The sequence below is a fragment of the Gopherus evgoodei genome, chromosome 7 (genome assembly GCF_007399415.2).
Source record: "Gopherus evgoodei ecotype Sinaloan lineage chromosome 7, rGopEvg1_v1.p, whole genome shotgun sequence".
Taxonomy (NCBI): Eukaryota; Metazoa; Chordata; order Testudines; family Testudinidae; genus Gopherus; species Gopherus evgoodei.
In genome coordinates this window covers 31376948-31403914 of record NC_044328.1, presented here as the reverse complement: position 1 = coordinate 31403914, position 26967 = coordinate 31376948, and the positions used below count along the sequence as shown (strand labels likewise).

General features: G+C 42.3%; 1 protein-coding gene across 6 annotated transcripts in view; it reads right to left on the bottom strand.

The window, feature by feature from the left end:
• BLNK (B cell linker) overlaps positions 1-26967 on the bottom strand; it is a 168591-nt gene that overhangs the window by 64443 nt on the left and 77181 nt on the right. For 2 of the 6 annotated variants that reach the window (XM_030570037.1, XM_030570038.1), the window contains exon 1: positions 12953-13298. The exons of the other annotated variants lie outside the window; for them this stretch is intronic. In XM_030570037.1, the coding sequence (XP_030425897.1) occupies positions 12953-12999 (47 nt within the window). In that variant the 5' untranslated portion in view covers positions 13000-13298. Of the gene's footprint in view, positions 1-12952; positions 13299-26967 lie in introns of those variants that run through there. 6 annotated transcript variants of the gene reach the window in all.

The window sequence follows — 26967 nt, the reverse complement described above, 5'->3', positions numbered from 1 at the left end:
TGTTTGTTTCATAAGTTGATAGATTTTTAATGTCCAAAGGAATTTCACCACTTATTCCTGCATCAAGCCTGATAACTTGCGGCTGAGCTGTTTCTGATTATAGTGTTCACTGCTACATTGTAAAGCATGCTGATAGGTGAGAAAGGTGATATATCGCACTCAGTGATAATAGATGGTGAGGTTGTTGTTTTGAATATTTTGAAAATTTGGGCTCTACTTTCAGCATGATGACAAGTTCAGAGGTAATGCCAATACCATCAAATATGGCCAACAGCTAATGGTGTCTTGCTGCTAAAGTGACCCCGAAACTTCATTTTCAAACAGGAAAACATTGATCTCTTGTGCCAATGCTATATTACAGTGCCATGAATAAGAGCTAGTTATTATTTTCATTTTAATTATGTATACCAAGTAACTGATGCAGTTTTAATTTTCATCTGTGGATGTAACAATTTGAGATACTTGTTGTCCTGATCCTGGTTTCCTATGTTTTGATTGATTGATTTGGCAGATAGACTTTTTCTATGCATCAGTCAGTCAGTAAACAGCTGATCCATAACTGCAGTTTTTTTAATGAAGCCTATTGTATTCTTCTGAATAGTTTTTCATTTGTATGCTTTGAAACCAATGGCATTAACAGTCACCTTAAAACAAATATTATACACACCCAGACTCACTGACCTCTAGGCCTATACAAATTACAAACCCACTAAATTCCTGAAGAGGATGGCACAGCACGGATAGTGGGTTCCAAAGAGTTTTTATTGCTCTTCAAAGGGAAGTATGAAATCACTGGAGGGAAACCAATAAAGAAAATGGGGGGGGGGGAGAGAAAGGGAAGATTTTGTTTGTGCTTTCTTTGTTGGTTCCCTCTTGAGACAAAGAGAGCGACCAAGCAAGTAAACCAGCTCCTGAAATGATACATTGTAAGTAATAGCAAGGGAATGCATTAGATTATCTTTTGTTTTAGCTTGTGAATTTTTCCTATGCTAAGAAGTAGTTTTATTCCTGTGTTTTGTAACTGTAAAGTTGAGTCCAGAAGGGAGTCCTCTGTGTTTTAAATCTTTTATTACCCTGTAAAGTTACCTTCCATCTTGATTTTGCAGGTGTGATTCTTTTACTTTTTTTCTTTATAATAAAGTTCTTCATTTAAAAATCTGATTGATTTTTAGTGTCCTAGGAAAAAAAAAAGGGTCTGGGCTGTACTTTATTATAGGCAATTGGTTGGTATATTATTCCCCAGTCCCCCCAGGAAAGGGGGTTAAAGGGCTTGGGGGGAATATTTTGAGGAAATAGGGACTCCAAGTGATCTTTTTTCTGAATACTTTGTCTAAATCACTTGGTGGTGGCAGCAATACTGTCCAAGGATGAGGAAAGGATTTGTGCCTTGGGGAAGTTTTTAATCTAAGCTGGTACTTATAAGCTTAGGGGGTCTTTCATGTGGGTCCCCACATCTGTACCCCAGAGTTCCAAGTGGGGAGGGAACCCTGACAGCTTTTCCATCAGATCTTGTGTGAAAGTAGATTCCCTCAGTTGAGGAACCAAAAGCTTGTTTCAGTAGCAGAGAGAAGATGATCCAAAACAGAGTTCGAGCAAGTAAACAACTTTGCTTAACTCCTCTATGAATCTGGAAAGCTTCAGAGACTGAGCTGCCGTACTGGACTGTGTTGTACATGTTTTCATGTAAGGATTGAATTATGCTTAATAGTTTGGGGGGACATCCAGTCTTTTCTAGGAGTGTGAATAGTCCACTTCTACTGACAAATTCAAAAGCCTATGTGAGATCGATGAAGTTGCCTTATGTGGAGGGGCTTTTTTTGTTCTCTGCATTTCTCTTGTAGTTATCTCAGCGAGAAGATCATGTGGATAGTAGACATTTCACTCTGAAGCCTGTGATTCAGGATAGATTCTGTCTGCAAGGGTCTGAAGTCTGTTCAGGACAACTTGGGCAAAGGCTTTTCCCATACTACTAAGAAGGGAAATTATATGATAGTTGTTGCACAATCATTGCATGATAGTTGTTGCAGTTGCCCCTGTCACCCTTGTTTTATTTCTTCTGGTACTTCACCTCCTTTCCAGCACAGCCAGAGCACCTCATGAAGATGTTGCAGTAGAATAGGTTTTCCACATTTTATGACCTCAGAGGATATGCAGTCTTTTCCGGGGGCCTTTCCATCGGGGAGGCCATCTATGGCAAGGCTAAGCTCCTCAACAGTTGGTTTATCATTAAGTTGGTTCATAACAGGCAGGCTTTTGGTGGCACTGATGGCTGCATTCCTAATAATATTTTTCACGAGAATAAAGCTCAGAGTAGTGTTCTACACAGAGATTCATCTGCTTGGTGTGGTTATTGATTGTTTCCCCTGTTGTTGATTTCAATAGGGCTGTCTTCTTTAAGTCGGACCCAAGGCTTTCTTGATCCCATCGTACATGTTTCTAATGTTGCCTGCATCAGCTCCAACTTGGATGCTTTCACATAAGTGCAGCCAATAGTTATTGGCGCAGCATAGAGCAGTTTTGCCACTCTCAATGCTTGTAAGTTTTTTTTTTTTCATTTGGGTCTCTCTTGTAGTTGGTTTGGGCTGGGCGTTTGGCCTCTATGACTGGTTTCAACACACTGGAATATGCGTCAAACCAGTCATTGGTCTTGTTTTCCTTCTTCCCAAAGACTGACAGAACTGCATCCTAGATTGTGTTCTTCAGTTGCTGCCACTTCAGCTGGGTGCGTGTGGCACAATAACTGGTGTCAAGGGCTTGTTATAGTATGTTCTTGTACTGCTGTGACTTTTTTTGGTCTGCTATGGCACTGGTGTTAATACAAGGACATCTTTTTACTGTAGATCTATGTATTTTCTTTGGTTTAAGTCTGACTTTGCTGCATACCAGAGAGAGGTCTGGGTCGCATTCAGGTTGATATGCCTTGTGATAAGATCCAGTTGGTGCCAGTGGCCAGATCTGGGATGTTTCCAAGATACTGTGTGTTGCGGCTTTGTCTGGAAGAATGAGTTTGTTACACAGAGGTCATAATAGGAACAAAATTCTAGCAGTCTTTGACTGTTTCCATTCATTGTACTAGTTCTGTTTTGATCAAGACAGTTGGTCCATACTTCGTGAACAGCTCCCACTCTTGCAGTCCCCTAGCAGGAAAACATATTAGTGTTTTGGAATCTTGCTGATGGTCATGTTCAACTGGTCATAGAACTGATCCTTGATGTCAGAAGATGAGGAGAGTGTTGGGGATCACAAGATTGACTGGACCCTCAGTTGTAAACAAGAATAGTGCCAAAATTCTCTTGGATCCATTTGTAGGCAGTTCACTCATCTCCAGAAGTGAGTTCTCAATGGCAAATTCCACTCTGTGCTCTCGCATTTCTTCTGCACTTTTCTACTGCCAGAAAAATATGTAGTCTTTTTTCCCTTTGAGCGATCAGCTTGATGCTAGCTGTGTTTCCTGGAGGGATGCGATATTCATATTGAGCCTTTTCAGCTCATCATTGATAATGGTAGTTTTGTGTGCACCATTGATCTGTTGAAGGTCCTCAGATAATCCAGTTGTCATGGTGTGAATGTTCCAGCACCCTATCTTTAAATTCACTTGTCAAGTTATAATCTCTAAGACCCAAGCACCCATTGGAGCTGCCCACTTTTATGGTGGGTGATGGTTGTCCAGTGAGATACCATATGATGATCTTTCCCACTGTTGGAGACAGCCCCGGGCACTCAACTCTATGCCAATTGAGTTAGAGCTCAGAACTGGTTACTGCTGCCTCCCATGTTGTGTCGACACTCGAAGTGAAGTTGGAGTACCTCTCCAAGGTGCAAACCTGGGCAGATGATATGGAGGCCCTGAGTTGCCCATGCATCAGGACCTCCCTCTTGGCATCACCAATTAAATCCAGAGGAGAGGAAGAACCAATACATCTAGTACCCAATCCGCTGCAGGTGTTGCGGAAAAATACTAAAATGTTAGTGCCTGATTGTCTTTGGGGCTCCACTCCAGATTTTCTGTCTGAGTTTACCCTCATAGCCTTACATTTTCCCAAACCCACCCACAAGGCAGTGAGGCTCTTCTGTCAGGGGTTGCTCCCTTAGCCTTACACCTTCCCGGGCTACTTAGAAAGCAGTGGTTTGATGAGCCGCAGGTAGTATCATCTACTGTCATGACAGTAGCAGGCACAGCCTGACCTGACATTTTCCTCACTACCTGCTGAAAGTACTGAGAGCTGAAATCACTAAGAGCTGGGCTAAGAGGTGAAACCTCAGAATGTAACGTTGTGGGAGCAGCAAGTGGTGTCAGCAGAGAAATTGTGGTCAGTGGTGGCAGAGACACAGTTGCAGAAGTAGCCGCGGAGGCATTGCTCAGCCTCCCGCCCCCTTACCTTAGGGTAGGAGGTCCTGTGAATGCACCTCTAAACTCCAGGTATTCCCTAACCAAGGACAGCCAGTTGTGAGTCGGGTGAAGTGGAGGGAAAGAGGAATGATGTGTTTAAAGGGACCTTCATTCCTTGACTTTCCACTGCATGGTGAGACAAAAGATACTGTCCAATAGGCTGCGGGATTGGGTTTGGCTATGGTCACATGCTTTTGAATGTCGTTAGGGTGGTTCCCTTTCTCTTTTAATAAAAAGTCTCTTTTAAGAGTTACATATGAAGGTCACACAGTTCTTGTGTGACGAAGTGAGACTGTTCTTAATGTTTTCCCTGAATACTGTGTGGGTGCCTCAGTTTCTGGCTGGCCCTCTGTCGCCTACCAACTAATGGCCAGGCCGTTCCTCCCTGCAAGATGGTAGCTAAAGGTGTGGGAGAACAAAGAGGTCAGTTGATCTCCTGGCCTGGGAAAGGAACTCAGCAGAGAAGGAGGAGTTGGAGGGGGTTTTCAGTTTGGGAGCTGGCTGGGGACAAGGAGTGAGGGCAGACATGGGGGTCTGCCTCGCTGGGCACCAGAATGGACCCGGCCAAGGAGTACAGTTCTCTGTACCTACAAGATCTGTTTTAGACCGTGTTCCTGTCATCGAATAAACCTCTGTTTTACTGGCTGGCTAAGTGTCACATCTGACTGCGGAGTGGGGGTGCAGGACCCTCTGGCTCCCCCAGGACCCCGCCTGTGCGGACTCGCTGTGGGAAGCTCACGGAAGGGCAGAGGATGCTGAATGCTCCAAGGAGAGACCCAGGAGGTGAAGCTGTGTGAGCTTGTTGCCCTGGAGACAGTCTGCTCCAAGGGAGAGGAGGCTCCCCAAAGTCCTGCCTGGCTTTGTGGGGAGCAGTTCCAGAGCATCGCTCGGGGACTCTGTGACATCTTGCACTTGGAGAGAAAATTGATTTTTACAACAGTATTTTATAGAGGCTGAAGTGGGGTGAGATAAGATGCATGGAGGCCAAATACAAGGAAGTTTCAGTAGCTGATTAGAAATTACAAAGAACTGCAGGAAACAGAAGTTAAATAATCAGAGTTCTGTCTACTCTGTGGCAAACTGAGCCTACATCCTGTGAACACCTCTAGTGAGGCAGCCTGGGAAATATTCATGAGCTTTGAATGAATTAAAAAAAAAAAGATTTCTATGCTGTCCCCATGTGATTTATTATAATATTAGAGTCAGTTTATATTATGCTGCACACAGGGCCATCCCTAGCGGGGTGCAGGGCCCGGGACATAGGTGCCAAGTTTCTATCTGCAGGGGATGCTCCCCCCCGCCACCAAGCTCCGTGCAGGCCCCGCCCCACCTCTTCCTGCCCCACTCCCGTCCAGTTCCATCCCCTCCCCCGAGTGTGCTGGGTCCTCACTTCTCTCCCCTCCCCCCACAGCATCTCCAGACACTGTGAAACAACTGATCAGTAGCAGGTTCTGGGAGGAAAGCGGAGGTGCTTTAGGCAGGAGGTGCTGGGGGGAACGGGGAGGTTGATGGGGGGTGCTCCTCCTCATCCCCCCCCACCTGCCTCCTGCATTTCCTCCCTGCCCCTTCCTTACAAAGCATGTGACCCAGGATGGTCACCCCCATTCACTGAACCCTAGGGACAGCTCTGGCTGCACTACAATTTTCAACAGGCCACAGCATTTTTTTGTATTGACAATATGTCAATGTCTGGTGGAAATGGCCAGGGGAAAGCAGGAATGGGAGTGGGTGCTGGGGCTTTTGGCACTCAGGAAGGCATAGAAATGGTTTGGGAACTCAGGAGGCAGTTGAGGCTTTTGACAGTGGAGGAGGTGAGATGGGTGGTAGGGAAATGAATCTCTTTTTCTCCCCTATCATGGTGGTAAGGGTCAAAAGAGACTTGAGACTTTTTTGTGGGTGGCGTGGGGATGGAGAGAGGTTGAACTAGTTTCCCCACCCCAGCAATCCTTGATAGCAACTAGCTCAGTGGTTCTCAAACTTTTGTACTGGTGACCCCTTTCACATAGCAAGCCTCTGATTGCGACCCACCCCCATATACATTAAAAACACTTTTTAATATATTTAACACCATTATAAATGCTGGAGGCAAAGTGGGGTTTGGAGTGGAGGCTGACAGCTTAGAATAAACTTGCAACCACCTAAGGGGTCCTGACCCCCAGTCTGAGAACCCCTGAACTAGCTATATCACTGCTTTAATATCAGCTGATGCATGTGACAACAGTAGATAAGCACAATTTCTGGGTGTTTCCCCTAAAATGGTCAGCAATGAAATAGTTAATGCTGACAAAGCAAGCTTTAGGTTTCAGAGTTATTACACATTTCAGATGGATAATGCAATCCATGCTTCTTTTAGAGCTGATGTTTTATGTTTCTGCAGACTTGGGCAACAAGCATTGATTACATTTGGAAGGTTGTCAAGTATCAGAGGGGTAGCCGTGTTAGTCTGGATCTGTAAAACCAAGAAAGAAACCAACAGGACTCCATTGGCCATCACATACAGTCCCCAGCTAAAACCTCTCCAACGCATCGTCAGGGATCTAAAACCCATCCTGGACAATGATCACACACTTTCACAGGCCTTGGGTGGCAGGCCAGTCCTCGCCCACAGGCAACCTGCCAACCTGAAACATATTCTCACCAGTAACTGCACACTGCACCATAGTAACTCTAGCTCAGGAACCACTCCATGCAATAAACCTCGATGCCAACTCTGCCCACATATCTACGCCAGCGACACCATCACAGAACCTAACCAGATCAGCCACACCATCACCGGTTCATTCACCTGCACGTCCACCAATGTAATATACACCATCATATGCCAGCAATGCCCCTCTGCTATGTACATCGGCCAAACTGGACAGTCGCTATGGAAAAGGATAAACGGACACAAATCAGATATTAGGAATGGCAATATACAAAAACCTGTAGGAGAACACTTCAACCTCCCTGGCCACACTATAGCAGACCTTAAGGTGGCCATCCTGCAGCAAAAAAACTTCAGGACCAGACTTCAAAGAGAAACTGCTGAGCTTCACTTCATCTGCAAATTTGACACCATCAGCTCAGGATTAAACAAAGACTGTGAATGGCCTGCCAATTACAAAACCAGTTTCTCCTCCCTTGGTTTTCACACCTCAACTGCTAAAACAGGGCCTCATCCTCCCTGATTGAACTACCTCATTATCTCTAGCTTGCCTGCATATATATACCTGCCCCTGGAAATTTCCACTACATGCATCTGACGAAGTGGGTATTCACCCATGAAAGCTCATGCTCCAAAACGTCTGTTAGTCTATAAGGTGCCACAGGATTCTTTGCTCCATTTGGAAGGTTGTCTTTGCAACCATAATGGCTAGAAATGAGATGAGTGGAGGCTTAGAACCTGCTGCTGAAATCTCTGGTGGTGTATGTTTTGTAGCACGTTCTGAATCTGTGGACTACATAGGACCATGTACATAATAAGCAGCTTGGCAGATCAACAGTTCTATCCCTGTTTGCAATCTTTCCAGGTATTTTTTTTCTAAATATGAAATATTGTGTGTCAAAGTTTGATTACAAAACTTGATTAAATGACTATTATTAATATTAACAGGAACTTAACTAGTGAAATTTCCTTCACTTTCTCAAACTGCACTGCTGTAAGCTCTCTAATGTAGCCACCCCAAGATGAAGGGAGAGAGCTCTCCCATAGACTTAACTACTCCAGCCTCTGTGAGAGGTGGGAGCTGTCCCATTAACATAGCACTGTCCACACTGGCACTTATGCTGGTGTAACTTAAGTTGGTTGGGGGAGGGGTGGTGTATTCATACCCCTGAGTGACATAAATTTTGCCGACATAAACTGTAGTGTAGACATATCCTAATATTCCCAACTGATTTTTTCTCAGAAAAGAAAACTGCTCCCTGTAATAAAGTATCCTTTATAGGATAACATAGTAGGTGCTGATTTACAATAAAATGTCACTTCATTCCCAAATGAGTTCATTTTCTGCTCTGCATGTTCAAGAGGAATAACTTGGTGAAGCAGAAGAGGGAAAGCTATAAAACTACTTTATTGAAATACTCTAATCTAAGCCACTTCCAAGGTTTCTAGGTCAGTACAAAACTGGTGAGGACTACAAATACTTTTATACTTAATGGGCCATTAACAGCACTTAAGTGAGCACTCAAGCTCTTATGTGACCTCCCACTGACTTCGATAAGGTCAGAATTTTATCCAACGTGTTAAAGTGGGAATCCAATAAGGTTATCTTTTGTATTGCAAAGCAACTGTAAACCCAACCCCAGAACAAAGTGAAATACTTTTCACGGTGGTTTCAAATAATACCTGGGAGCAGTGGTTGGAGGTGGTGATTTTAAGTTACATTGCAAGGCATTTGGAGGAGCAAAAAGGGGAGTAAAGATGAAGACATCATGGGGCTGAGGGTATATCTGCACTAGAGTGGCACAGTTATGGCACTGCAGTTTAGACGCCTTCTATATTGATGGAAGGTTTTTTTCTGTTGATGTAGGTAATCTACCTCTCTGAGTAGCTAGCTTTGCATCTACAGTGGGGGTTAGGTCGACCTAACTACATTGCACAGGATGCAAAATTTTTCACAACCATAAGTGATATAAACAGGTTGATCTAATTGTTACATTTAAACCTGGCCTAAATGTCAAGGTGTCGTTCTTAAGTTTTGTGCTCATAATATATTTGCCAAGTTAGCACACAGTCACACAGCAGTTGGAAACAGTTTGTAGGAGCAGAAGTTGCAGAATCACTGTCTCTCTAAAGAACTTGAACCAAAAAGCTATTGCTGTGGTTCTGAAAGTTTGATGCTAATTGCACTTAAGCTTTGCTGACTGTTCTCCATTTTTATCAGTATATCTGTTTATGGACCAATTTGATTATACAGCAGCAATACCTTAACTTTTGAAAGCTGAGTCCAGATGCACTACCCACCATATTAGCAGGGCAGCATGCAGACACGTGCACTGATACTGTTCCATGTCCCTCCAGCTGGTCTTTTGTGCCCCACACTTTGGGAAATGCTGCTGTAAAAAATATCAGATCCTTTGTCTATGCCGCATAATTCATTCCTCTCCTGACAAAAACTTACTCTCTCTGGAGTCCAAGGTTTCCTGGCAACTCAGACAATGCCAATACATGCAGACAGTTTATCAAAGTATAATCCTATGCATGGTATATGATATAATTCCATGCACGCACAATACACTTTATAAAAATAATAAAGGTAGAATTCTGCAAGGTGTCTGCATTCAGACCCAAGTGATATTAAACAGATGACAAAGTGAATGACTCTCAAAATTGCAAGCACCATGTCCAATTCACAACATGCCGGGTGAAGAGACATGTGATGACTCTCCCTTACTTCCCATCTTACCCAGATAATTGAAGCAGATGAGTGAGCTAAAAATACAGACTCAGAGATGCTGATGCAATTATGTTAACAAAGAGATTCATCAGATATAATAAAAAATACACCACAGGAGAGAAGCTGATAAATATCAACATGAGCTTATCAAACCCAGTTCACAGAATCAAACCTTTCAGACTTGCATTGATAAGCTTGAAGCTTTAGGCACAAACAAATGCTGATACAGCACTAAAGCCACTTTGATTCTTGCAGTTATTGAATGAACTTTTAAGAAAACTGCCTTAGAAAATGGACTATAATAACACAAGTGGTACTTTGTTTCAGTAGGATTTTTTTGTCTCTGCAATCATAGGCCCATGAAGAAAATTAGACTTCAAATGCAAATATCTCCCCAATGTAACATTCAGTGCAAACACTGGGGCAAATATTTTTTGTAAAGGAGAAACCAAGAGAGAGCCTACTATATAATCAACTGCCTTGCCAACACACCTGGGACACTACCATGTAGTATGAGCTGGTGACAAAATAGGTAAATGGGTGATTATGTCAAGGGGTGAGGCCAGAGTAGGATGACCAGATGTTCTGATTTTATAGGGACAGTCCTGGTATTTGGGGCTTTTTCTTATATAGGCACTTATTAACCCCTATCCCATCCTGATTTTTCTCATTTGCTATCTGGTCGCTGTAGGACAGAGGTAGTCAATAGGTGAACTGCAGGCTAAATCTGGACTGCTAGATGTTTTTGTATGGATTGCAAAATCTTTTTATTTACTTATTATTATTTTATTTTATTGTTGTTAGTGTGGTGTGAAAGATATTTCTCTGAAGTCTAGACCTTGACCAAGAAATCTGGACCCTGAAAAAAAAATTGACTACTCCTGGGTGGCAATGACTGCAGCTCCATTATGTTCATCCTTTGTTGTGCTTGTGCATCCTCTTAAATCTGGGCAGGTTTCTCTTTCTAAGCAGGCCATGCAATTATAGAAACCATTGCTAAAAAATCAGCAAAGCCTGAAGTTTCATTAAAACCATATGGTCAAATATCTGGACCCATATCCAACAGGATACTTTAAGCATGTGCATTTAGAATGGGACTACTCACATGCTTAAAGGTAGATATATACTGAAGTTCCTTGAGTTAAGGTTTTGGTCAGACATGTACTGGCTATAAGGAGGAGGAGGGGAGAAGCAGCAGCCTTAATACTGTGCGGTATCAGAAGGGAGCAGAGTCTCCTTCCACTATCTGTGCTAAGACATCACTAGAACTAGACATGCTGAAGAGGGAGGAACAGGAGCTGAGCCAGACTGGCTAAAGCTACAATAGGGAGGAAATGGGCTTTGAACAGATACATAAATAATTAACTTGCCATCATGCCCAGGTTAGCATGGCAGCTGGCACCTCCTCCTAGTGCTTGAAGGAAATTCTACTTTAATCTTATGTAATGGTGTGTGTGGGAACTTCTATGACTACGTCTTTGCTGCAAAAAATTGGTTTTTACATTGAGAGAGCTAATTTGCTGTGAAATCCTTATGGTGACACGGCACAGCTAATTTTTAGCTCAGCATAACTAGTTGAGGTCAATGCCTCCCCCCCCCCCCCCCGGAAATGGTCTTGTCTAACTACTTGGAAGTAAAAACTGTTGTGCCTTGTGTCCACCAGGATTTTACATTAGGATAGCTATCTTAAGCTAGCTAGCTCCATGTAAAAACACTCCTTTTTTGGCAGTGAAGATGTAGCCTGTGTCCTTCTTTTAGGCTCACCAGCTCTTCCACCAACAGAATGGGGAGCAGGAGCTAGCTAACTGGGCTGTATTTTAAAGAGCTGGTCTAAAAGCTAAGACTCCATTCTAGTCCATTTAGAAATGTTTCAACATAATGTTTTTTGTCTGAAAATACTAGTTAGTCAAAACTAAAAGTTTTCACAGAAGCGTATGAGTTTCAACAAAAACTTCTCAAGAAAGAGAGACAGCCATTCCCAGGATAGCCAATAGCTGGTAAGGATACTGCCTAATTCAGAGCAGCGACTTAAACCTGGGTCTCCTCTCTCCAAGGTGAGATTCCTAACCACCAGGCTATTGGTGGATGAGTCTCGCTTAATGCCTCGTCTTGGAACTGTTCACCTTTGTTTCAATAACTAAATATTCATTGGGTCAGAGAGAGGCTAACTCTAACTTGGTGCTAGTGCACTCCCCTGGGATGTTGGAGACATAGGAACTTAAGCCTGACTCCCCCACATGAGTAAAAGATGAGTGCCCTGGCAACCATCAGGCTATTGGCTATTCTGGGGTCTCTTATTTTCTCTTCCCCAGAATAGGAAAATGTTTTGAAATTTCAAAATGTTCATAGGATGGGAAAACTATTTCCTGCCTATCTCTAGACACCATTTCCAGTATACAAATCCAGTCACCCTAAAAATACTACCTTGTAATAGTGTAGTCCTACTTCTTCCCCAACACCCTGCACTTAAAAGTGTGCTATTTTCAGAGTGTTTTATGCTTCCTGTTTATCTACATGACACTGTCCCATTTGAAGATTTGGAGATAACCAAAGAAGTTAAACCGGGGAGTCCTCTTAATTCAAAATCTACTGTGCATAAACAAACTCCTGATCAAATGTTACTAATGTGTTTAAGGCTCATTGTGAATTAATGATTTTTTAAACAAAACCTTTAAAACAAAAATATATCGAGCAGTTTGCTTTCTCACAGAGAATAAAAGTAGCATGGACAGAGTCTGCTTTGCAAACAGTTGAGTTGTATCAGAGTGTTAGTCACATTGTTTTGTGTTTATTTTATTGACTCTTTTTGCAGCTATGTATACAGATAATGATCCTCTTTTACACTCAATATTCTGTTTAACTTCTTGTGCCCGCAACATGCTGAAATAGATTTTAATTTTACTGAGGAAGAAAATGCTCATGAATTATATCTAAACTTCCCTTCATACACTACACTTGATCAGTTGTACTCGTTTTCAGTTGTTAGCATTTTAGCCCCAGTGATGGCAGGTGCATTCGACACAACAGGTATTTTTGGAATTGCATAGTCCTTGTACTAACAGAGTGTGTAACAGCGTGCATTTCCCATTTCCAAACCAACTCTGTCCTCTGACTTGGCACAGCACTAAAGGAACACAGAAAGTCATAACAAACGACATGTAAAAGGGAAAAAAAATCGTACCTTAGCTTCTGACCAGCTGGCTCAGTGATCTTATTTAACTTGTCCATGTTCCGTGTTGATAGTATCAGGTAAACTAGTGACCATTTAATGAGAACATGTGCTGTTTCCTATGATCGTAAAAAGGAATGCTATACGGAGCAGTTGACCTGAGACAGAATCCCACGGGTTGTCTCTGCCTGGTTTCTACGTTGTGAGAAGGAGAATACTCATTTATTACGAGACCTGAAAACTTGCCCGAGCACATATTTGAGTTTCATGTTTCTAGTTCATCATGTGACACGCACAGCCAGCCAGGCGGCTTGCTTTGACTCCTGAATGCTATGCAAACTTGATGGCCCACACCTCTTGGGCGTGAAAATTCCCCTGAAATTGAATGTGTCTCAAGTCTCTCTCTATTACTTCCTCTTTGTGTCTTACATGCAGCTGGTGTTTTAATCAGATGGCATGACTGGAAAATATAACACTTACACCACAGACGCCTGCTCTCTGGTTACTTCCTGGTAGCAGAAAAGTGCAGGAGAGCTATCGGAAGGAATGATCCTGTTCAGTGTCCTGAGAAATTGTCCATGTGCCGCTGCTTCGGTTTGGCATCACTGTAGCTTCCTTTAATGACTCTACTCCAAACAGCCATAGAGATATGGCTGAAACTATTTCCCCCCCTTTCAGGAGAAGGTGGTGATGTTTCCAGAGTAGCCTGCAGCTGCCAGCTGTTAAATTGGTGTTTCACAACTCCATTCCATTCCAAAACAATGCTAAGTGTCAACATCGCCACAGACAAACAATGGAATTCAGAGTTGGGGGCTGCCCTGTGAAGACGGAGTGCAGCAACATGGTTGTTAAAAGCTCAGAGAAGTGGGTCTTACTAGGAGGTATAATGGGAAGGAAAGTGTTGTCTAACCTGGAAGATTCTCAGGTGACTGGAGGACTAGAAGCAAGAGACTGGAAATTAAACAGTTACCCTAAAATTCCCTTTCCCAAAGGTATGTCTACATTACAAGCGCTACAGTGGCACGGCTGTGGTGCTGCAGCGGAGACACTTGCTACAGACAAAGGCATTATTCCATTACTGTAGTAAATCCACCCCCTTGACAGGTGGTAGCAAGTCAATGGAAGAATTCTTCCATTAACCCAGCAGCGTCTACATCAGGGGTCTCAAACTCAAATGACCATGAGGGTGGCATGAGGATTAGTACATTGGCTCGAGGGCCGCATTACTGACACCTCCCCCCTCCCTCGCTGCCCTGTGCCCCGCCCCCACTCCATCCCATCCTGCCTCTTCCCACTCCTTCCCTGCCCTCATTCCAACCCCTTCCCTGAAATCCCCACCCCAGCTCTGCCCCCGGGGGGGGGCAGGAGGGTGTGGGGTGTGGCGGGGCTCAGGGCAGGGAGTTGGGGTGTGGGGTTCAGGAGGAGTGCGGCAGGGAGTCAGGGCAGAGGATCAGGGTGCTGGAGGGGTGCCACAGGGGGCTCAGGGCAGTGGGTTGGTGTGTGGGGTCCAGGAAGGGTGAGAGGTGTGGCAGGGGATCAGGGTGCAGGAGGGGTGAGGCAGGGGGCTCAGGGCAGTGGGTTGGGGTGCAGGAGAGGTGCGGGCTGCGTCAGGGGTTTCAGGGCAAGGGGTTGGGGTGCAGGAGGGGTGCAGGGTGCAGGATATGGCAGGGGGTGGGGTGCGGCAGGGGGCTCAGGGCAATGAGTTGGGGTGCAGGAGGGGGTCGGGCTGGGCTCTGGCCCGAAGCACACCAGGAGCAGGACAGGCTCCCTGCCTGCCTGCTCTGCCCCCGTGCTGCTCCGGGAAGGAGCTGGAACATGGGGGAGCAAGGGCATGGGGGGGGGAGGTTGTTGCTGTTGCTTCAGGCATTGCCCCCAGCATCTCTCTTTGGCAGGGAACCATGGCCAATGGGAGCTGCTGGGGGCAGTGCCTGAAGCAACAGCAACTAGGGTGACCAGATGTCCCAATTTTATAGAGACAGTCCTGATTTTGGGGTCTTTTTCTTACATAGGCTCCTATTACCCCCCCCCCCCATGCCCTGTCCTGGTTTTTCACATTTGCTGTCTGGTCACCCTAACAGCAACACACATACCCCTGTGCCTGTCCTCCCCCAGGTTCCGTCCACTTCCAGGGCATGCAGGCAGGGAGGCAGGGAGCCAGCACATCAGGCCAGAGCCGCTCTAGGTAAACGCTGTGGGAGGGTGGGGGCTGCGAGGAGTTTGTGGGCCGAAGAAAATAACCTCGTGAGCTGCATGTGGCTCGCAGGCAGTGTGTTTGAGACCCCTGGTCTACATCAAGGATTTGGTCAGTTTAGCTACATCTTTTAGGGGTAGGGTGGCCATATGTCCCATTTTGGCCAGGACAGTCCCATTTTTAAGCCCTATTCTGGACATAGGATGACCAGATGTCCCGATTTTATAGGGACATTCATGATATTTGGGGCTTTTTCTTATATAGGCTCCTATTACCCCCTAGTCCCTGTCCCGATTTTTTTCACACTTGCTATCTGGTCACCCTACCCAGACATCTCAGCCATTTTTTGTGACAGAACCGGGATTTGTTCCGTTTTCCCTTGCCAACTGATGATCAGATGGCAAAACCAAACAGGACAAATGCCCAGTTTTGCTAAAAAAAAGTGAGGCATGCCCCCTAGTGGGGTGCAGGGGAACTTTCAAGGGGGTGAGTGGAGTGGGCTGGGACAAGTGGCTTGAGCCACCCTCATGTGGGCTTGGGCAAGCAGCTCAGGCCAGCCCCACTCAGGGGGCTGGGAGGGGAGATGCTTGGCACTGCCAGCTTTGTGCAGAGGGAGGCTTGGGCAAGCAGCAATGCCAGCCCTGCATGAGGTGGGAGGTGGGAAGACTGGGGCTAGCCCTGTGCGCTGTCCCATTTTCACTTAGGTGGACTTAAATTTTAGGTGCAGACCTGAATCAAACTGTTTAAAACACCATTTCAGTACCTAATGAGCGTTTGGGGGAAGAGATGACTTGGCATGGGAGAAGTTGTGACTATTTAACTAGAGATGGGGTGTTGCAATGATTTAATTAAATTAAGGAAACTCTGATTTAGCACTCTTAAACCAGATGGGGCAGGATAAACCTTTGAAAACCAGAGTTAGCCTGTTTCAGACTTGAGCTACACTGAAAAATTATATTGGCATAGCTACATAGGTAAGGGATGTGTACAAACCACCCCCTTGATCGACATAGCTATGATGACAAAAGCCCTGGTGCAGATGCAGCTATGTTGAGGCGGTTTTCCTACACTGAAAGAAAAATTCCTTCCGTTGGTGTAGGCTGTGTCTACACTACAGGGCTATGCTGACAGAGCTGGGCCACTATGGTCTCCTAGGGTAGATATACCTGTAGAGGTCATACACAAAGTTGCACTGGATTAATTGAATTGATGCAACATCACACCTTTAATTAAATCAGTACTACTTTTGTAGATTATCCTATTGCCTTTTTAATTATTTTTATTGTTTGTATGACCACAGCGCATAGGTCGGAGCTCTAGTCATGCACAGGGACTCCATTGTGCTAGGTGCTGTACAAACAGAACAAAGAGACCATCTCTGCCCCTGTCATAAACAGATAGTTAAGGGTAATGTCTCTTTTACCTGTAAAGGGTTTAGAAGCTCAGTAAACCTGGCTGACACCTGACCAGAGGACCAATGGCGGGACAAGATACTTTCAAATCTTGGTGGAGGGAAGTCTTTTGTTTGTGCTCTTTGTTTTGGGGGTTGTTCGCTCTTGGGACTAAGAGGGACCATACATCAATCCAGGCTCTCCAAATCTTTCTGAATCAGTCTCTCATGTTTCAAACTTGTAAATAATAGCCAGGCAAGGCGTGTTAGTCTTATTTTTGTTTTCTCAACTTGTAAATGTTCCTTTTTTGCTGAGAGGATTTTACCTCTGTTTGTTGTAACTTTGAACCTAAGGCTAGAGGGGGTTCCTCTGGGCTATATGAATCTGAGTACCCTGTAAAGTATTTTCCATTCTGATTTTACAGAAATGATTTTTTTTTACTTTTCTTTCTTTAATTAAAAGCTTTCTTTTTAAGAACCTGATTGATTTTTTCTTGTTTTAAGATCCAAGAGGATTGGATCTGGACTCACCAGGGATTAGTGGGGGGAAAAAAGAGGGGATGGTTAATTTCTCCTTGTTTTAAGATCCAAGGGGTTTAGATCTGTGTTCACCAGGGAACTGGTGAAGTCCCTCAAGGCAACCCAGGGAGGGGAAAGTTTTTGGGGGACAGAAAGTGCTCCAGACACTGAAATTCTGGGTGGTGGCAATGTACCAGATCTAAGCTAGTAATTAAGCTTAGAAGTGTCCATGCAGGTCCCCACATTTGTATCCTAAAGTTCAGAGTGGGGAAGGAACCTTGACAACCCCAAAGAGTTTACAGTCTCCCCATCCCTTCTATGGAGGTGGGAGAGCTCTTAATGAACATCTCTGAGGATGCCCAGCATTCACCCTCCCAAAAGCTTCTCCAACAAAACCAAGGAAGGCTCAACTTGATATTCCTGATATTTCTAGGTAAACAACAAACAAACAAAACCTCTTGCTTCTTCATGATGCATAAACAGGGTTACTTCAATGCTAGACCCAGGCTGGTCTATCTTAGTGTGGCTTTGGTGTTTCTGTGAGAGTGTGACTCTTTGCATAGCTTTGGACACAATAATTAGTTTGCCTGTTTATATGATTCATAGAATTCAAGCCAAGAAGGGTTTATCTAGTCTGATCTCCTGAGTAGAACAGGCCATAGAATTTCCCCAAAATAATTCCTAGAGCAAATCTTTTATAAAAACATTCAGTCTTTAGTTAAAAATTGTCAGTGATGGAGAATCCACCATGACACTTGGTAAATTGTTCCAATTGTTAATTATTCTCAATGTTAAAAGCTTATGCCTTATTTCCAGTCTGAATTTGTCTGGCTTCAGTTTCCATGCATTCTACCCATCTCATAGAAGGGAAGGGACTCTGAATTGGAATTGGAAGGGACTCTGAAAAGTCATTGAGTCCAGCCCCCTGCCTTCACTAGCAGGACCAAGTACTGTCCTTTAGATCCCTAAATGGCCTCCTTGAGAATTGAACTCACAACCCTGTGTTTTGATGGGTGAATGCTCAAACCACTGAACTATCCTGCTTCCCCCCATTGTGTCATGTTATACTTTTCTCTGTTAGGGTGAAGAGCCCATTATTAAATACTTATTCCCCATGTAGATACTTACAGACTGTAGTCAATTCACCTCTTAATATTCTCTATTTTAAATTAAATCAAGCTTTCTGAGTCTGTCTCCATAAGGGATATTTTCTAATCCTTTGTTTTCTTGGCTCTTTGCTAAACCCTCTTGAATTTATCAACATCCTTCTTGAATAGTGGGCACCAGAACTAGACTCAGTATTCCAGCACAGTTGCACCAGTGCCAAATAAAGAGGTAAAATAACCTCTCTCCTTCTACCTGAGATTCCCCTGTTTATGAATCCCAGGATCCCATTAGCCCTTTTGGCAACAGTGGTTGCACTGGGAGCTCATGTTCAGATTATCCACCATGACCCCCAAATCCCTTTTAGAATCACTGCTTCCAAGGGTAGAATCCCCCATCCTACATTCTTTGGCCTACATTCTTTGTTCCTAGATTTATACACTTACATTTAGTCATATTACAACACACAGAGTTTGCTTTCACCCAGTTTACCAAGCAATCTAAATCACTCTGAATCAGTGACCCATCCTCTTCATTATTTACCATTCTGCCAATTTTGCATAATTTGTAAACGTCATCAGGGACGATTATATGTTTTTCTTCAAGGTCCTTGATAAAAATGTTAAGTAGTGTACAATGCCTATAGGTCTCTACTGGAAACACGCCCACTTGATGATAATGATTCCCTGTTTACAATCACATTTTGAGACCTAGCAGTTAGCCAGCTCTTAATCCATTTAACGTGTACCATGTTAATTTTATGTCATTCTGGATCTTTAATCAAAATGTCATCTATTACCAAGTCAAACATCATACAAAGGTCTAAATATCTCCTTTTTGTGTGTTCCATTCTATGCATCCGAAGAAGTGAGCTGTAGCTCACGAAAGCTCATGCTGAAATAAATTTGTTAGTCTCTAAGGTGCCGTAAGTACTCCTGTTCTTTTTATATCTACACTATTATTTACCAAACTTGTAATCTCATAAAAAAATCACGTTAGGATCTATTTTCCATAAACCCATTTGATTGGTATTAATTACACTACCCTCCTTTAATTCTTTATTAATTGAGTCCTGTATCAGCCACTCCATTATCTTGCCTGGAATCGATTTCAGGCTGACAGGCCTATAATTACCCAGGTCATACTTTTTACCCCTTTTAAAAATTGGTATAATATTAGTGTTCTGGAACTTCCCCAGTGTTTCTAGACTTATTGAATATCAACTTTAATGGTCCAGTGAGCTCCTTGGCCAGCTCTTTTAACTTGGATGCAAGTTATCTGGACCTGCTTTAAAATATCTAACTCTAGTATCTTCTGTTTACCATCCTCTACAGCAGGGGTTCTAAAACTGGGGGTCGGGACCCCCTCAGGGGGTTGTGATGTTATAACATGGGGGGTCACGAGCTGTCAACCTCCACCCCAAATCCCGCTTTGTCTCCAGCATTTATAATGGTGTTCAATATATAAAAAAGTGTTTTTAATTTATAAGAGGGGAGGTTGCCCTCAGAGGCTTGCTATGTGAAAGGGGTCACCAGTAAAAAAAGTTTGAGAGACACTGCTTTAGAGAACACCAGTGACTGGAAAGCGTGTTATCACCACATGATGAAATTGCATCATCTGCTGTTTTCTCCAAATACAGAACAGAAATATTTATTGAACAATTCTGCCTTCTTTCACTATTTTTGATAATTCTACTATTTACATCAAGTAATGGACCAATACCATTGTCAGGATTCTTTATGTTTAAGAACCTCCTTCTTATTATCTTTCATTCTGCTGGCCACATATATCTCCTTGTGTCCCTTATTGATTTTCTATACTTCCTAACTTCTTATTTATATTCATTACTATTAATTTTCCCTTTCTTCCATTTGTTATATACTATTTTTTACTTTTTTATAGCCGCCTTCTCTTCTCCTCTAAACCAGGTCAGTTTTTTTAACCAGCGTTGCCTTCGTCCTCATTTATGGGATTTTGGGTTTTTTAGGCATCTAGTAAGGCGTTCTTAAATGATTTCTAAATTATCATGAACATTTTTGTGATTAAATCTTCCTCTCAATTGATTTGGCTCATAGTTATTTTCCTTGGATAAATTTCAGATGCTGATTAGCATCAGGCACAAGAGGATGGATTAAGATTTAAGAATTTCCTTGATTCTACATTTTGTATCTGACTGTCTACACTGGATGTGTATTTTATTTCCTTTGCTTTCCATTGAAGTTAATAATACCTTACAATGCACAGTTCATAAACAAGGTTTGTTACTCAGTAATAAATTTTGCGGCTTTGTCAATACATTGTATAATAAAACTCCTTAAATTAACTGGTTTTGTATGTTAGGACCTTCACTACAGTTTCATGAGTAGCTCTGCAATGATACAAAATACTATAAATTATTCTTGTAATCCAGATAATTATAAACAAATGAGTATTGCTAACTCTCATGAATCTCACAATATTTGGTGTTTTTCTTAAAGCCCTGGCTCCTGGGGTAATATAAGGTGAGAGTCTCAGTTTTCATTGGAAAATGTGAAACAAGCATACTCTAAAAGTTTAGAAACTAGAAGATAAATAAAAAGAACTCCCAATTTATTACTTTGAAAAATCTCATGATTTTTAAGCCAGTATTGTGATTTCTGAACGCTTGGGGCTGACAGTATTGCCACAGAGAATACCCAGGAATCATGCACTGCTCTGTTTCAGGAAGAAGCTAATTTACACATTGCATTAATGCTCTGATTTACACTCTAGTGTTACTTTACAACTTCAATATAGTTTTAACTAAGAATCTTGATTAGGAATAGATGATTAGAATATGATTCAGGTTTCAATTATATTCATATTTGGAACCTGGCATTCTCTTTCTTCACTATGCTAGAAATCCCCCTTTTAAAATTGATTTCAGTTAGTGCCGTTTTATCCCCAACATGAACAGAGCATATTGTGGCTAAAATGGCTTTCAGAAATATTCAAGAATCAGTTTCTGCCTACTTGTGAAAATGATTTTCAAAAAAAGTGTTAGCCACACTATGCCCTGCCCACACTAAAGGTGTAACTGTGCTACCAGAGAGTTTTAAAATTGATTTCATGCACAATTTGTTTTGTGGTGTATTTTGCTTATTAGTGAACTTCCCTACTCCTGTGCCAAAGCAGAAGATGATGAAGATTTTACTTGTAAGGGATGCTTCATGATTTTTTTGCTTGGCAAATAATTTTTGTTTGGCTTCTTCTCTAGGAAACACTGACTGGAGCACAACAAAGCTCTTCCAGCCAACACCCAAAAGGATTGTATATAAGTCACATGACTCAGTCTGAGTCTATTAGCATGTTTCCTGAGAGACATCACTATTTCCTGCAGTGCAGCTTAGACTTTTACTGCGCTGTAGCAGTGTCCACATGGCAAGTTAGTATGCAGCAAGCTGGTGCACTGTATATTCACACCCTGGCTTCCCACACAATAAGTCACCATGTATACAAACCCTAAGTGGCATGTTTTAAACTGGAAAACACCAACTTCTTGCACAGAAAGAAGTATAAGTTAGAAGTACAGTGACTTAATCACCAGCCCTAGAGAAGATAGGCCTTTTTCATTTACATCATATTTTTCTGTGCCAAATAAATTAAATGAATGCTTTAAGTGTGTTCTTTTTCACACAATGCATTTCATCGCTGTGGGACAAATTGCTCTATGCCACAGTACTACAATCCTATGTTAACTTTGGAAGAAACTTGGAAACTCGCATTAGTTGTCATAAAAGCCTAAATTGGTTATGACTTTGCATGGTGAATATCTCACTCAAAGTGGGGTAAGTAGCAGGCAAACAGCAAGACTAGGAGAAGGTGGATCTATTTTTAGTATCTAAAATAAAATCTGATGGGAATTGGGGTACATCTCTAGCTTCAATGCAGAAAGAACAAGAGTTCTGTATTTAGGCAGTATCATTACAACACTATGCAGTTTGAGTTTCTCGTACTGGAACAAACTCATTGTAACACCTGCACAGGCAATGTGTTTTATTTCCCCTGAGAACAAAACCCACTGTCTACAGTTATACTTCTGCTTTTTAGTTTTACTATCAGCAGTTCTTCACAATAAAAAAAGAAAGTTTGACTAAAATGTTGCTGTATGATCAAATGCTGAATTTTAAATGTTTGGGGCCAAACGGGGCCATGTGGGGGCCACGTGGAACCACTCCTCCCAAAGGGAGACTTCAGGCATGATTGTGCCAATGAGAGGCATCCACCTGCCTGGAGCACAGTTGAGAAGAGTATCTGAGTGCTGCTCCTCTCTCTGCACCAAGGCAGCATCGCTTGGGCCCTGCCTCCTTCCTGCCCCCCTTCTAAATAGTTAGTACACCGTGAGAGATTTGGCCAGGTGCAGGGAGAGTGATTGTGAGTGACCCTAGGGCAGAACATAGAGAGTGGGTATGGATGAGGAAAGCTCCTTAAAATCTTCCTTCTCTTGAGTGCCCACCCAAGAGCTAGTCACAGTTCAGCCCTAAACATTTTCATTATTTGAACAGTGCTGCGATGGCCAGAAAAAGGAGTCAAACAAAGACATTAGTTCTGCAGGTTTCAGAAAGGAAGGGGTGTCCTAAGATATGAAATATTTTGCATGATACGAATGTTGTTTACATACATAATGGACCAGATACTGCTGTCTCTTCTTTATGAGTCAAGCAGGGCAAAGAAGGTGGAAAGCCAATGACTTCTATGCTCCCTTCTCTTTGCCCTAGTCTCTGGTCTCGTCTGCATGGAAACTTAGGATATGTCTATACTGGAGCTAGAGGTGTAATTTACAGCTTGAATCAATATATCTGCACTAGCTCTGATTGAGCTAGTATGCTAAAAATAGGAGTGTAGCTGTGGCAGCACAAGCAACAGGGGAGGGGCTAGTTGTCCAAAGTATGATTCTATTTGAGACTGTAAGTATGATCTCGGGCAGCTGGCTCATCCTGTGCTCGTGCCACTGTGCCTACACTTTTTTATTTTTAGCACACTAGTTCGGTCAGAACTAGCGTGAGTATGTCTACTCAAGCTGGAAATTAAACCTTCCAGCCCCAATGTAGATACATCTTTTGTGCACAGAAAGCTAGGGTGCAAATCTACAGAGTAGTAGCCTACTGCACACTAACTGGCGAAGTGGACCCTGCTACCATGCTCTAAAGTCCATAGTGCACTCGATGTACTGCAAACAGCAGTACGTCGAAGTGCACTACAGACATTTCGTGCGTGGTAGCATGGCCCACTCAGTGACTTAGTTACAGCATGCTAGTCCACTATAGATTTACACCCTGGCTTGCCGTGCTCTGTGTTGACAAGCTCTCTGGTATGGCCAAGGAAAGCATGTGTGGCTGGAATGTTGCTTTGTCCTGGTATATGCCCTGATAATCCCCAGCTGCTGCAGTGGCCCCTGGAGGCCATTGGCAGTTTAGGCAAAGTAGAACATCCCAGACCATCTCAGTGTTTAGGAATAGGCAATTACTAGTGTGAAGCCTGTCTCATTTCCTATCTTTTGCTTTCTCATCCTGCTCCTTTCATAGAATCATAGAATATCAGGGTTGGAAGGGACCTCAGGAGGTCATCTAGTCCAACCCCTTGCTCAAAGCAGGTCCAATTCCCAACTAAATCATCCCAGCCAGGGCTTTGTCAAGCCTGACCTTAAAAACCTCTAAGGAAGGAGATTCCACCACCTCCCTAGGTAACCCATTCCAGTGCTTCACCACCCTCCTAGTGAAAAAGTTTTTCCTAATATCCAACCTAAACCTCCTTCACTGCAACTTGAGACCATTCCCGGTCCTCAGTTACATGAAGTGGCCTAACCATGTCATTTAGTACCAGCATTAGGAAGTGGCAAGGAAAGACACAGCAAGGCTTCTTTGGTGGAAAGGGTGATGGCTGTGAAATAGCCATGTGGGTGTGTTAGGAGAGGAGGGGTCTATGTTAGTGTTAGTGTACCAAAGCAATAGACAAAGTAAAAACCATAGGTAATGATATAAGTGAAGATGCTTCATCAACTTGGCTATGACTTAGATATGATGCGAGATAATTAGCCTACCATAAGACACTCATCTCTGGAGAACAACAGCTTGGAATTATAACTATGGCCATGACATTTGTCTGTTATCTAAGATTGCAGATTTTGTGAATTTTGCAGATATATGTATGTTTACACAATTGGAAACTTTGAGTTAAAACTACAAAACCATAGTTATTTAATAGAAGTACATCACTATATTAGAGTTGGTTATTATTTTTTATGTTTCCTCCTGTGCAGCATTTATTGTTGAAGTACAGCATTTGAAACTGTTGTTTGGTATGTTTAAGGACATAAAAGTGTGCAACTTTATACTCTAGGGGGACAGTAGGAAAAGAACAAATTTACATTTAATAGTAAAGACTTTTTTTAAAAATAGCAGTTTGTTCCCCTGCCTCGCTGATTTAAAATAAAAAGGCAGCCCAGTGCGGGTAGGGGTGGGGTTGAGGAAGAAGCAGTTTATGAAAGTCTATATTTTAAAGGAACACTATCCAGATTTGACAGGTTCCCAAATATTTTTAAACTGAAAAATTTGAGAGTAAATGTTATTATTTATTGACTGAATATTTCTATTATATTGCCATAGCATCTAGGATCCCCACTGGACCTGGACTCCATTATCCTAAACATCAAGAAAAACAATGGAGCAAAGAGTTTTGCCCAAAGAGTTTAGAATCTAAGTAAGTAGTACAGCTAAGGAGAGTTTCTGGGTTGACAGTCCTAGTGATTAATATCTGTCTATATATTTCTAAAATGGTTGTCAGTTGTATCTGGGCAGCATCTGATTATTCACAGACTGCTACAGCATGGACACGAGCAATTAAAATTTCCTCCTATTATTTCATGTTGTGGGGATCTGACAGGAATTTTAGGATGTAATATTTTTTAAGCTACCCTATTTCTTACTGACACAATATTAACAATAGAGTGTGCTTTGTTGTCAGGCAGAAGTTGTGTACTGAAAACAGTATTCCAGTAAGTATTGTACTACTAATATTAACTGTAAAACATTTGTGTATTTCTGGTATAACGTCTGTGAGTTCTAAAATGTTCCCATCATTTAATAAGTAATAAAACAAGTCTGGAAGTAGTTTTAGAGAACACACTATAGGAAACTTAGTTTTTAAAGTGCTTTTTCCTCAGGGGGTGTGGGCTCCACAACATTTCCATCCAGCTTTAGCCTCAAACTTTGTCTGCCAGTTACCTGCGAATTCAGTACTGAAAGTTATATTTCCCTTTTTACACTTTAAAAGAAACTCACAGCCTCATCAACTTCTGAAGAAATGTTGGTCTGCAGAAACTCTTTGTCCTGAATACAGGCTCACAGCAACAAAACTTTTCCATGAATCTTTGTTTGAAGTGAAAATGAAATCACTTCACAGTGTCCAGCAGGGCATGGCATGCCAGCTATTTATGTAGATGAACTTGTTGGCAGGGAAATTCCTTGAATTGCAAGTGAATATTGGTGAATGTTCTGGTGGCACTGAATGTCAAATTCATAACTGATTATAAGAAAGATGCCTGTCCAGCTAAGAAACAGAATTATACCGTATGAGCTATGTGTCCAAATACTCTTCAGAATTGCTCTTGAAGGGCAACAACATAAATCTATTCAAAGATGGGATTACCTGCTTGATAAGTAGGGGTTCTGTATGGAACACATGGCAGCTGTGCTACAGGATACCTAGTAGAGTCTGGATAGATTTTTGAGGTGTTGTTTTTGGCCTGAAGAGGTCTAAATGGCCTGGAACCAGCCTACTTGAAAGACCATCTGTTTCCCACTATTCACTGCCACGCATGTAAGTAGCTGAGGCACTGATGTTACATCTCCTGGCCTGGATATAATAGACATCAGGTTGCTGACAGGACATTCTTAGTAAGAGTCCTGGAGCTCTGGAATGCTCTTTTGCCTCTGGTCTGAAACAGGCTGGATTTGCTGATGTTCAGGGCATGGGGTAGGGCCAATTTATTTCACCTGACCCCTGAGGAGAATTAGGAGAGTGAAGCACTGGCTAATGTATTGGTGGATTATCATATGAATTTAGATCTCCTGTTTAGTAGAATGGGGGAGCAGATTGAAATTTCAATTTGATCTATAATTTTTAAATAATTGGCAAGGGCACTCAGAGCTTATGTGTTTGTACTTTTTTATAGTTCTAAACTGAGAAAATAAATAAATAAATACAGAGCAATATTTAGTTGCAGAAGTTATTCAGAAACTAATTTCAAATAATGAATGCATTTGAGAAAATTGTAATCTGTTTGCGGGCAACATGGAAACAGAAAAAGAGGTGATATTCAATGAATAAATATTTTAAAAGCAACTTATATAATCATTAATGTGGCTATTTCAGGAAATACAAATAATCCTAGTTGTTCTATGGTCCTGAAGAACATTATCTATTCACTAAAGCAAGTTTATGGATATGCCAGAGATCCTAATATTCCCCAGATATTACTGTTAAAATCAGATGGGTCAGGGATGGATGAGAATACTTGATAAATTTGGCTAATTATATCTGATAAATTTGAAAACTAGTTAATGATCTGATTGATATCAAAGCTACATTGAGATGTTAATGTGAGAAGATATTTTTAGACCATTGCCAGTGTTCTGAGTCAACTTACAGAAATAATAAAAAGCTATGAAAGTGGACATTAAGGAACTAAATAGGAAAAATGATAGATGCTGTGGTAACAGCTGCCTTGAAGAAATGAGACATTAGAAACATAAAGGAAAAATTAAGAGTTAAAATTCCACTGAGAGTAATATAGGAAACTGATAT